Below are 12816 nucleotides of genomic sequence, written 5' to 3' on the forward strand. Positions count from 1 at the left end.
TCTATCTATCTATCTATCTCTCTTTTCTATCAATAGATTCCCCTTTTCATTCTCCTTTGTTAATATGGTGGACTTTTTTTTTTTTACCAAGTCCATTTCTTACTGTGAAGACTAGAAACCCAACTATAGCTATACATATCTATAACCCTAGAACATGGGAACATAAAGCAAGAGGATGATGAGTCCAAAGCTAACCTGAGCTACGTAGTAAGATATTATATTCAAAATAAGGAGATATGAAATGATTGCATGCACAGCTTCTATGAGCAGGGTCAAGCCCATGGCTCAGGCTTAGACATTCTGTTGTATTCACCCAATACTATGGGTCAAGAAAACTGGTGACCAAGGAAAACCATAGCTGAGAATGGCCACAGTCACCAGCTGCAGCTGGTTTCCTGAGGCAAGAGGAGAAGCAGATGTGGGCAGTAACTTGTAGAGTACAGCTTCAGGGCCTCATGGAACAAGAAGCAATGTCTGTATCTAGTCGTAATGCCAGTGTAGCTTCGCTGTACCCACTCTGCATTTTGATCAGGCGTGGTTCTGCCTTGTAAAGCCTCCCTGCTGTGTTCTTCATCCTCCTCAGAGATTCTGTGAACTCCTCAATATCTTTCTATAGATTCCCTTCTATATTAAAATCATTAAAGTTGTTTTCTGTTGCTCACTATTAAGAAACTCAGTTGAAAGAGCTCTAGACATTAATAATCAAATAAAATTGTAAAAATGCACAACAAATATATATAATTTTATGATTTCATATAAACTTCCTCTACAATGGAAAAATACTTTCAAGTGTTACAAATCTCTTCCTTCTTCATTTAGATCTCTACTTGATAGCATGGGTCCTGCATGGTTTCTCCCTTCCCTTTCTTCCCTCCACACAATCCCATCTACCTCTCCTCTCTCTCTTTCAAATTCCTGGTCTCTTTTTTCATTAATTGTTGCACATATGTTTGTGCACACACATATTTTCAAATACATTAGTATAACCTGCTCAGTCTGTAGAATGTAACTTGTATGCATGTTTTCAGAGTGATCATTTGGAGTTGGATAACCAAGCAATTGGTGTGCTTTTCCTTGGAGAAGATTACTTCTCCCTCGCCAAGTGTTCCTTAGCTGTCTGTGGTTTTTGTGTAAGGTCTTTCTCCCATCCCCACCGGCACGTCTGTTGTTGTCCTTGTTCAGCTCACATTTGAACAAGTCATATAGGTGAGACTTTATGGGTGTAGCTTCTAGTGTTACTAGGAGATGCAATCTCACAGCAAACTCCCTGATCCTCTGGCTCTTACACTCTTCCCACCCCCTCTTCTGAGCCTTAGGTGTGGGAGTTATACTGTAGAGGTAGCCATTGTGATTGGGCCCCACAGCTATGTCTCTTTATCGGGTATGCTTTTCTGTGATTGTTTCCATCTGTTGCAAAAAGAAGTTTTTTGATGCAGGGTGATGACTACACTTACCTGTGGGCATAAGGACGAATATTCAGAGTGTAGTTAGGGCTCTGCTGCCTATGTGGAGTATACATGATTTCAAAATCCCTGCCCTCACTCGTCCTGGGTAGTGCAGTTCTTAAGGAAAGAAGATGACAAATTTTTCAATTTTCCTTTTCCGGGGAGCAGGCTACACATGGACGGAGGTCAGCGGAGGCTAAAAGATCCTTTTTGTTAGGCTTAGTATCTGGTTTATTGATCGCTGACTCTGAGGTCGGTGCTGGTTTTCCTTAATGGAGTTCTTCGAGATAAATGTTCCAGCCCTCCAGACTAAGAGTTTGATACAGGGGAAAACTGCAACCAAAGTATTTCAAGGCTGAGGGGATAGCTCAGTGGGCAAAGTGCAGGCATGAAGACCTGAGTTCAGATCCCCACCACCTACATACGAAAGCTGGTCGTGGTAATTCACATCTAGAGCAGGTTAAGTGCCCCAGCTGCCTGTGTCTGGGCATATGGTCAAGCTAAGAGGTGTCTTGTGTAGCAAATGCACACATGCATCTGTTGTGTTTCATTGTTACATAGTGCAGTACTCGTGGTTTCTAGCCTGGCATTCGGAGACAATGCCTTGAAGACAGGTATGAAAACTGTCTAAGATCGGTCCCATGGGTGATGCCAAAGGTACTTGGGAGGGAAAGGTTGCTGTCTGCGATGGGTGCAATCTCCTCCGGGATGAAGAGACCTCACAGACAGATAGGAGGTTATGATATGTTGTTAAGATATCTACTCCGCTGAAGGGACCACATCAACTCAATTTCAGACTCACTTAACTTAGTGGAGGGATTTATTGGCTGCCATGGAGAAGTCTGTGGACACACCTGAAAGCATGTGCCCTTATAGGTGCTGATTTATCTTTATTAGCTTTCTGTTCTTCATCCCGGGACTGGAGCTTCTAAAATTATATTTTAGCACCTGCGTCATCCCAGCGTAAAAGAGCTTACCTCTTTACTCAGGGTAACGGAGATGGTGTCAAAATTTTTCATGGTTCTCCAATGGCTCACATGGCTGTTGTTGAGCCAATCGCTGTGAGCAGCTATTTCCATAGACAACTACAGTCCCGTAAGACCACTCTTGGGGCCAGAGGTCAAGTTCATCACCAAGCCCATTACATGACTTGAGGATCAGGAAAGAAAGAGTTGTACAGGCATTCAGAACCTGATCAAGATTCTCTGAGAGAGAGAGCTCTGAGTTAGGAAGTAGGTTCCATACCTCCTGGAGAACTGGACTTCCTTGTCTTTTGTTAGAAATAGAACAGTCTGCCCCATTGAGCATCCTTACGCACTGGTGCACAACACGCTGACACTGGAGTAGATATTTAGGGAGGAGGATGTATGAAAGATAACCCTATGGGTGTGGGAGCAGTCTTACAGAGAGAAGACAGGCAGCGATTTCCCAGAACATGAACCCTTCCTAATTCACACAGATGGCAATATAGGGATGAGAGCAGAGCACAGACTCCTTAGATTAAAGCCCCGATTTCGCCATCTTAGAAGCCTGTCCAATAGCGACCTCTCTTTCCACCGTTATTATCTCTTTGTCGTCTTCCTTTTCACCATCTTGCCGATCAGAATCCAAATAAGTGAAACATTAGTTATCTTGGCTCAACACTGGGATTTAATTGGAATAGGAGAAATATGCTTACTTTTCTCATTCGTAACTAATGCATCGAGCCCCAGGAATACTGCCTGACACATGGTAGATATGCAACAGATACCTATTGATTGAAGGGGCAGCTGGAGCTCCTGAATGCTGACCTTTATACTAGAATAGCCAGGAATACTTGGAGCTAAAGTAATTTCTCTGAGTCTATGTTTTTTGAACTCCAATATCTTCAGAGGCATTTCATAAATACTATTTTCATGAAAAATATACCTTCTTATAGAACAGAAGATATCTGAGGTGGAAAGCCTAACTCGTGGGCTACTCCTGGATCCCAGAGTCAACTGTGGTTCTGTGTTCTTTGCTTTTCTAAGGGCTTCTCTCTTCCCTGAGATACTGTTGCATTGTGTTTTAGTGATACATTTGGCCCAGCTCACTCTGGAGAGAGAGAAAGCACGGAGGTCTGTGGCCCCTTTGTCATATTCCCCCTGCCAGACTGTGAGCTGCCCAAGGAACAAGCCTGTTTCATTTTGCGTGGGTATCCTCGAAGCTCCCAGCACAGACGTGTGATGTATTCATATCGAAGGATTGTCGGTTGACTTAAAAGAAGCAGCATGTGACTAAGTTCCCAAACCCTTATATCCGCCACAGTGACCTAAAACTTGACAACGTGATGCTGGATTCTGAGGGGCACATCAAGATCGCGGACTTTGGCATGTGTAAGGAGAACATCTGGGATGGGGTGACAACCAAGACTTTCTGCGGCACTCCGGACTACATTGCCCCAGAGGTGAGCATGCGCATCTACCGGCAGTGGTGTCCCTCCTGCTCCCAGACAGTCATGAGAGGCCTGGAAAAAGTTGAGGGTGGTGCCTGGGAACTTTAGACTCACTCGGGTCCTGCTTTCTAAGTCATTTCTTGGAGCTCTCACTTGCAAATCAGCAGCAACTCAGGCTCCCAATGTGTCAAGACTTAGGAGAATTTTTAAATAACTCTCAAAAGAATGATCCAACACACATCAGTAAAAACACATCCATCATCAGGCTGTGATGGCTCTCGGCCTTTGATGCCTCCTGATTGTGACATTGGAGTGTTTGTTGAGAGTGAGAGACAGGAAGGGAACAGAGCCTCTGGGCTGACATGATGCAGCTGTGCTACATTGTGTAGTGGATGCATTCTAGGAAGCCACAGTTTTGTCTTCCGGGATGAAGATAGAGGTGAAAGGGTGACATCTTATCTAACTAGTCCCCTCCCACTCACAGGAAGTGGTCAACCACTAGGGTTTCCCAACACGACATGGCATAGTAATTGGTGAGTCCATGTCGCAGTCTTGGAGGGAGAGGCATCCCAAGATTGCTCTTTTCATTGTTAGTCACTTGATAGACAAGAATTGTCTCGAAGGTTCCCTATGGGGCTAAAGAACGAGATTGAATATTGAAAATCTACATGTTCTGTGTTCAAGCAGCTCCTTTCTAGAAACAGGTTGCACACAGAGATAAATGCACACAGACACACAGAGAAAGGGCATGCCTCCAAAGTCCTTCCTTCATTCCAGCCTTATTTCTTAATAATGAAAAATAAGAGAGAACCTCAATATTTATGACTATCAATAAAGGACCGATTCACCAACACACACCACATTTGGGTCAGGAGGTCACGTGTCACCTTGAAACGATCAAAGCATGTCTGTGCAAACTCACCTGAAACAATGTCCCTTAATAGGACAAGAGCAGGGAGACTGTGGTTTATAGATCGTAGAAAATATCACTCTTCACCAATCCAAGAGAGAAAGTTAAATGTAAATGAAAAATGACATGTTTTCAAGACCTATTGGTAAAAGAACAAAATAAAATCAAGCTAGGCATGGTTGTACCCACCCGCCCTCTAAGCACGCAGGAGGCTGAGACAGGAGCAACTTGAACTTCATAGCAAAACTGTTCCACAAATGAAGGGTAAAAATAAAACGAAACACACAAACAAGGAATAACAAATATGATAGCCCTGTTAATAGACAGCAGCAGTAGCATCCAGAGTGCTGCTGTGTGTTCCCTCCGAGTACGCGAGTGCTCGTGTAGAGGTGGAGAAAATCTGCCTGGGAGATGACACGTGGATTTCAAATGCTGCCGAGGGTAAGGATGCTCCAGTCTGTCTGTGTGTCGTTGATGCGTGCCACATGCGAAGTAAGTGTCCTTGTGTATCCCTGTGTGGCACACTCAGGCTGGTTAGCATTTGACTAGTTCTTCGTAGTAGCTGACCTACTCTGACACAGTCCCTGGGTGTATCCTTCGTTCAGCGAGTCCTAGTTCCAACTCTAGCTATACTTAGAGTCATGGGGGAGCTTTCAAATCTTTAGGAGGCTTAAATGTCACCCTTTACCCCTTGAATCAGAAATCCCTGTCTGGTCCCGGTCTCCGGCCAGTCCTTGCTGGTTACGGGGCTGCTGAGGACACCATGCTCTGAGCTGCACTGTTGCTGACTGCCTCTTCCTCCAGCTCACTGTCAGGGGGCTCTGTCTTTGGTCAGGTTTTGTTTTGGACTAGCCACATCACCTCTGGCAGCTTCTCTCACCCTCCCAACTCTATTTTCCTTGGTGAAAGGATTAACTTCTTGGGCTGTCAGGAGGAGCAAATAAAACACCAAGTACCTTAAAGGTGTGAAAACACGGCCACCGAGAAGCTTCTCACAGAGGCTGTGTCTTGCTGTCACTTCTGTTCAGAGCACACTTCTTATTTACTTCTTCTTTTGTCTCATTATTCGTCTATTTTAAATTTCTGAATAAAAATATGCATAGCTATAGTGTACAACATGTTTTGTACACGTGGAAGGGCTGAGTGGAGCTAATTTGCATATGTATAAACTCGTGTACTTAAACTTTTTGCTTAAAATCTACACTCAGCAGTTAAAAAAATATTACTATTGTATATGTATGTGGGCATGCATATGCCACAACACACACACACACCTGTGGAGGCCAGGGGATAATTCCTTGGAGCTGGATCCCCCTGGCTTCTGGGACTGCATTCGGGTCACCAGGCTCATACAGCAGTGCTTTACCCATTAAGATATCTCACCGGCCCTCAGTGATTTTTTTTTCCAAGCACGGTTTTTCTGTGTGGCCCAGGCTGGCTTTGAACAGCGATCTTGCTGTCTTCGTCTCTCAAGTGCTAGGATTGCAGGTGTGTGCTCTAGTCCCTGGCAGTCACCGTAGTTTTCCAGATGCAACTCATTGTCATTAACTGCCATAGCCATGTTGTCCTGCAGAGCCCTGGAACTCGTGACTCTTAGCTGATGGAAGTCTTTATCCTTGACCATCATCTATGGGTTTCTACTTGGAAAGAAGCCAGGGTGGGAGGCAGGCTTCAGGAAGCAGACATTGTCTTTATAACGTTTACTCCAATGCCTTTATTGAGTCAAACAAGCAATAACTGAATTACAGAGCATTCTAACAAAAGGCAACCTGAAGGATGAGATATAAGAGGTGCTCAGTATCTCATTTATTACAACAACTCCAATGCATGCATAGTGTATCTGGTCTGTAGAAGAAGTTAAGTACCTTTCCTTCAGGCCGTACTGGCAGATAGCTATCAGGATGCATTAGACCCTCTGGCCCACAAAGCTCAGCCCTCAGCCTGTGCTGTGTCAGCCTTGTCTCTGATGCAGCTTCTTCTCCACTCTACACCCTGGATGGTAGTCACACAGCTTTCAAAACCAGGCAGCCATAGGTGCCATTTAATTTATGGAAGCAATTGGACAATTGGGAATTTAAGACAGATTTTTGTGTGTATATACATTCAGTGGGATCCATTGCAGAGATAAAAACTAACGGTGGGGTCTGGTGATATGACTCAGTGACTAGGCATGCCCACTGCTTTCCCAGAGGTCCCAAATTTGGTTCTCAGTACCCTTATGAGGTGGCTCATGACTCCTATAGCTTGAGCTCCAAGAGAATTTGAGCGAGCCTCCGGGGCCACTGCACTCATATGCATGTGCTCATACATAGAGACATTCACTCATAATTCAAAGTAAAAATAATATCCTAAAAAGCAACCAGTGTGCCAACAGACAAATCCGATGGAAATGCAGAGTGGAGCATACTCCATGGAGTGAGTGTCTGTTGTAAAACAGCACAGGAGAGACCTTGGCGGGTGAGAGCCAGAGGCCTCACGGAGGGTAGGAGACAAATACACCATGCAGACAGGGCTTATGTGGGAGTTTTATTGAGATAAAGGAAGTAGGAGAGGGAAGAAAGAAAGAGAAATACAGAGAGGAAGAGGAAGAAGAGGCAAGGACCAGCCTGCCTCTTCAGAAGAGCAGTGGGAAAAGAGAGATGGATGGGCGGAGCTTCTCTCTTAAAGGGACCTTTGTACCTGTATACAGACTAGGTAGTGATGCAGCAGCCATAGGACCCTGGGCTGGCCAGGGTACTGCCTAGGTTCATCCTGCCAGGTGACAGGGGCCAGCATAATGCCTGAATCCTAACAGTGTCCACCTCTGAAGTGCATGTGCTTAAGTAGAAGACATACCCCGTTTAATATAGAGATATAGATACACACCCCTTTTACTATGTAGTCATGAATACATATCCAATATAATATACAGTCAATAACAAACATCCCATCTGATATACAGTCATGGAGCAGGGAACAGACCTTGTTTGTCATGATTTTTCTCTTGACAAAGAATTATGGATGGTTTCTTACAATTTTTTTTTTACCATATCTCTACTTTCTGAATAAAACCAGATGCAAAATAATCACAAATACACTTACATTTTAAACTGTTATATTTTAATCGTGGTTCAAAAGAACCATACAGAGCTGGGAGTGTGGGTCAGTGTAAGTCACCCAGAATTCATGAGGCCCTGGGTTGAATACTACCCACCTTCAAAAAAAAAATCAAATAAGCCAAACAGATGAAAAACAAAAATCCCACGTGTTGTAAAATTTACCATCTTAACCGTCTTTAAGTGTGTGGTTCAGTGGCGTTAAGTATATCAACATTATTGTGTAGATGTTTTTACTCTATAGTGAGAAACAAAAATAGCTGCTCCTTGGGAAAATGTCATACACAGAAATTAAAAACATCACATCGCCCCCGGTGCTTAAAAAGGCAAGGTGGCACACACAGATGTTTGCCCAGCTGCAGGGGCCTTGGCGATGTGTGCCCTTCATTCCCCAAGCATCAAATGTGAGGAAACAGCTCGGGTACACCCTGTCCTCTCTGTTCACTCTGTGAGACCCCGCTCAAATCTGGGAGTGTGTCAGCCACGGTCACCTTGCACAGAAGGTCAGGACCATACCTGAGACTCTCTGCCCCATCGCTAGTCCACTCTTCCTTGGTGAATTCAGTCTCCAGCCACAGGGGCTACCTGCCGCTCTGATAGGGTGTGTTCTGTTTTCCAGATAATCGCATATCAGCCCTATGGAAAGTCTGTGGACTGGTGGGCATTTGGAGTGCTGCTCTATGAAATGCTGGCCGGCCAGGTAATTGAATTTTAAGTGATCTGTGAGAAAATGGTCCTCCACTTTCAGCCACACAGTCTCTGAAGAAAGTGACAACTCGGTCATAGCTCATACATCTTAGCACCTCTGACTTGCCTGGCCTTGGGGTTATTTAAGTTTGTTGATCATCTTCTCTCTCATGAAAGCCCTGGCATGTCTTGCCTTGAGATGGGAATTGGGAGGAAGCCCTGGTGGTCAGAGAAAGCTGGGAGGAGGGCCAGGCAAGGGTTCCTCTCCCACCCTGCCCTCTGCTCCACAGGCACCCTTTGAAGGGGAGGATGAGGATGAACTGTTCCAGTCCATCATGGAGCACAATGTGGCATATCCCAAGTCCATGTCCAAGGAAGCTGTGGCCATCTGCAAAGGGGTAAGTAGTTTGGCACTCAAGGCCGGCACTACTATGCAAGGGGCACAGGCTGTGCCCCAACTAGTATGCGACAGAGGCTTAACATCTGTTGTTCTGTTGCCAACACCAGAGCCCAGCTATGAAGCTGTCCTCTCCCAAAAAGGAGAGCTTCCTTCTCAATTGCACCAAGGTCTGTAGAAGCAACTATGTTCTAGAGTCTTTCTTTTGGCTGGGCAGCAGTCCCAAGCCCTTACACAAGGATATACTTATGGAATGAAGGAGGTGGGAGACACAGAGACTCTACCCAAGAGCTGGAACCATGGGGAAGGGCGTAGTATGGTCTACTTGCCTGCTCTACTGTGTGTGTGTGTGTGTGTGTGTGTGTGTGTGTGTGTGTGTGTGTGTGTGTTCAGGTAATATTAAAATTCTATGGCTCTTGTTGTAAGAAAATTCCAGGCAGTATTGATTTTAAGTGATTTCCTGGATAAGATGATTTAAATGTACTGTTCCCCAAGCTGCCCACATCTTGTAGTGCTCAGGCATACAAACACTTATGTGCACATATACACACAGTTGAAAGGGCACAGACAGTTACACACCTGCAATTTGTGGAAATAGTACCTGTGAAGAAAGCCAGACAGGAGTTTATGGGTAAAGACTGTGCTACATCTTGTGTTGGATCCAACCTGTGCTTTTCAGACTATACAGACTGAGGCTCCATCACAGAGACTAAGTCTGAGAGCTAGTGTTCTGAAACTCCACCCACACCCCACACCCCTGCCCCGCAATGTGGCTCAGAACGCACTGCCTTTAAGCACATTGTCCAAAGGATGCACTCTCTCAACCATGACCGCAGTGTGAAAGCTGCACTCTGAGACAGAGGGAATCCCGTGCAAGGACAGAGTTTTTACAAAGGCCTTCCCACCAGCCAACAATAAAGGAGAGGTCTAAAGGTTAGACTCTGGCTGTGCCTGAGCACAGGGCTCCCCTTGTGTGTCTACACATGCCAGGACTGTAGTCATAGATCTCTGGGATATTGCATATTTCCCCTGCCCTACCCAGCCCGGCTCTTCTTGACCCTAGTCAGAAGCCGTCTATGGTGGCTTTGGCTAAGGAAATCAACAACAATCAGGCAGCTCGGCCTGAGTCTTGGCCCCGGTGACATGAGCTGGGCCAACCTCACAGCTTGAAAATACCTTGTAACACTACCTAAACTCCCACCTGGCCGCCAGTCACCTGAGCGTGGTGTTTGAGCTATACAAGTGAGGACGTAGACATCTCTAGGGAAGCCACGTGTGAATTAGCCTCAGTCTCAAGTTAAATTGGTTCCAGGTTTGTTTGTTTTTTCCCTTGGAGGGTGTGAGGCAGGGAGAGAAGAAAAACCAGGAGCACAGAGGAGATTCAAAGGTTTATCCAGAGCATTGGCAAAGCCCAAAGATAAGACAGGCTGCAGACAGAGGCCAATGGGGCTTCTGGAGACATTCTGTCAGGAGGGAAGCGGGAGAAAGTCAATCACGAAGATTTTGTTTAATGATTCCCAACATCTGAAGGGCTAGATGTTCCCTAAAACCCTTAGGTTTTCAGCTGCCACATTGGCCTGTCATTCCTACAAAGCATCTGTTTGTAAGATTGGAAATCACAGTCCCCTCTGGATGGGATGTGCCTTCTCCAGTTTGTAAAAACAAACAAGCAAACACATAACGGCCAGATTCCATCTGGGTTCAAATTCAAGTCCAAAGATAGGAGTCACTATGATCGAGGGGGAGCTGTTTGACCTGATTTACGGACTGAGGCCAATAACAGCCCTGCACATAGGGTCCTTTGATGATTAAACCAGTTAATGCCTATAAATCACTTAGACCAGAGACTGGATTCTGCTCCAGAACCCTCAGGCCATCTCCAATATGACTAATGCTGTCACTTCTCTGTCTGGTGCCAGGCTCCTCTTGGCATTTGAGCTTGTGTTCCCCCTGCAACAGAGGAATTTGAAAAATGAAGGATTTAGGAGATCAAAAGGCCCCCGCAAATCTGCTTCCTCTCATTTCTTAGGTGTGTGGTTTTGAGCAATTCCCTTGAATCCTTAGGCTTCTTCCTCTTCTTCGGCTCTAAAAACAAAATAAAAGTACTTAATGAGCCATTTCCAAGACCGTTGAGCGAGGCCATGGAAGAGGACTCTTGTTGCATGGCTAGGGTGTAGTAGGTGTCCAATGCACGCTCCTGGGCTTCCACTTGCTAAGTCCATCCCTGCCTGGACAGCTGGGGGTTCTAACTGGGTCATGGAGGAGAGAAAGTTTTCCAGGTCAGCTGCCTTCAGCTTCAGCTCCAATTAGCACTTTGCCTGGTGGAGCGGTTTCCTATCAATCCAGGATCCATAACCTTCGTGATGAACCGGAGCGCCTCTCTTGGCTGGCAGTGTTGGGGGCAGTGCTCTGCGGTCAGTGGGAGGAGTGCAGTGTGGGCTCTCTCCTCAAGGCTGCTACTCCTTCGAAGTAGGGGTGATGCATAAGCCAAGAGCCAAATGCTTCCTCCAGAGAAGAGGGCCCCAGGAGAGGAGTCTGGGAGGTGAGCCGAGATGGGAATGGTGATTACATCCAGCTGTCTACATGGCTTCAGGCACCAGAGCGGAGTGTGGGAACCAGGCAGAGCCTCCTCCCGCTCTGTGTGCCCACAGTGGCGTGTCTTTGCTTGTCGTCTCCCTGCCTACAAGGGATCTGAAAAAACAGACATCTTTCCCACAGATACCATCTTCTTGTATATGTCTAGCTCATTAAAAAAAACCCTGTTTTCCAGCGTGAAAGCAGAAAAGGTTTGCTTAGATTTCCATGGCCAGTATGCTGAAAGCGGACACAAGCCTAGACTGGCAAGTTGAAGTAAAAATAAACAGAGACCAAGTTACAGTGGGCTGAGAGAGCTGAGCTATTCAAAACCCGACCTGGGGCTGGGGAGGAGGCTCCATGGGTAAAGTACTTGCCATGCATGGAGACCTGGGTTCAGTCCTCAGAACTCACATAAAAAAGCCAGGTATGGTGGCACACATCCATCATCTCAATAATGGGTAGGTAGAGAACAGAGGGTTCCTGGGGCTCGTGGACTAGCTAGCTTAGCTAAATTGGGGGAGTTCAGGCAAACAAGATTGAGGAAGTCATGAGGAAGCCACGAGAGGCAGATCTCTGGGCTCGCATGTACATGCACTCACACACAAATGTATACACACATCCACACACTCGCCTCGCTCGTCTCCTTGGCTGTGTGACGTTAGGTGGGTGATTTTACTTCTCTGGACCAGTTTCCTTATCGAGAAAACAGGAAAAATAGTTGCTGAAGCCTCAGAGTGTTTCTGTAATATTCAAGAGTTAGAGATAATGGCTGGGCTACCTTTAGCACAGACGCATGCTGTGCTCAGTCCACAGAAACATTATTGGTGTTGGTGTTATTGTTATCGGGGCTGAGACTGTGTAGATCAGTGGTTCTCAACCTGTGAATCACAACCCCTTGGGGTCACCTAAGATCATTGGAAAACACTGATATTTATATTATAATTCATTACAGTTACGAAGTAGCAATGAAAATAATTTTATGGTTGTGGATCTCACCAACATGAGGATTGTATTAAGGGGTCACAGTATTAAAAAGCTTGAAAAACACTGTCCCAGACTTTCTTTCTATCCATCCAAACCCAACGTAAATGCCAAGGCTTGACTTAATTTGCTTGCCCTCCATTGACTTTGCCTGACCAAGCCAGACCACAAATACCTCAGGGAAAACCACATGCAGAGTGTATAAAGTGAGGACATGACCACTCAAAGGTTAAGGAGAAGGTTTTTTAATGTAGATATGAGAGAGAGAGAGAGAGAGAGAGAGAGAGAGAGAGAGAGAGAGAGAGAGAGAG

The 12816-nt window shown here is 45.6% G+C and overlaps 1 protein-coding gene across 1 annotated transcript in view; it reads left to right on the forward strand.

Annotated features, from left to right (window-relative positions):
- Positions 1-12816, forward strand: part of Prkcb (protein kinase C beta) — a gene marked incomplete at its 5' end in the record, with an annotated part of 346450 nt that overhangs the window by 297777 nt on the left and 35857 nt on the right. Inside the window, 3 exons of the mRNA XM_026778194.1 lie at positions 3732-3870; positions 8483-8563; positions 8841-8948. Of these exons, the coding sequence (XP_026633995.1) occupies positions 3732-3870; positions 8483-8563; positions 8841-8948 (328 nt within the window). The remainder of the gene's footprint in view (positions 1-3731; positions 3871-8482; positions 8564-8840; positions 8949-12816) is intronic.

The sequence above is a fragment of the Microtus ochrogaster genome, unplaced genomic scaffold (genome assembly GCF_000317375.1).
Source record: "Microtus ochrogaster isolate Prairie Vole_2 unplaced genomic scaffold, MicOch1.0 UNK111, whole genome shotgun sequence".
Lineage (NCBI taxonomy): Eukaryota > Metazoa > Chordata > Mammalia > Rodentia > Cricetidae > Microtus > Microtus ochrogaster.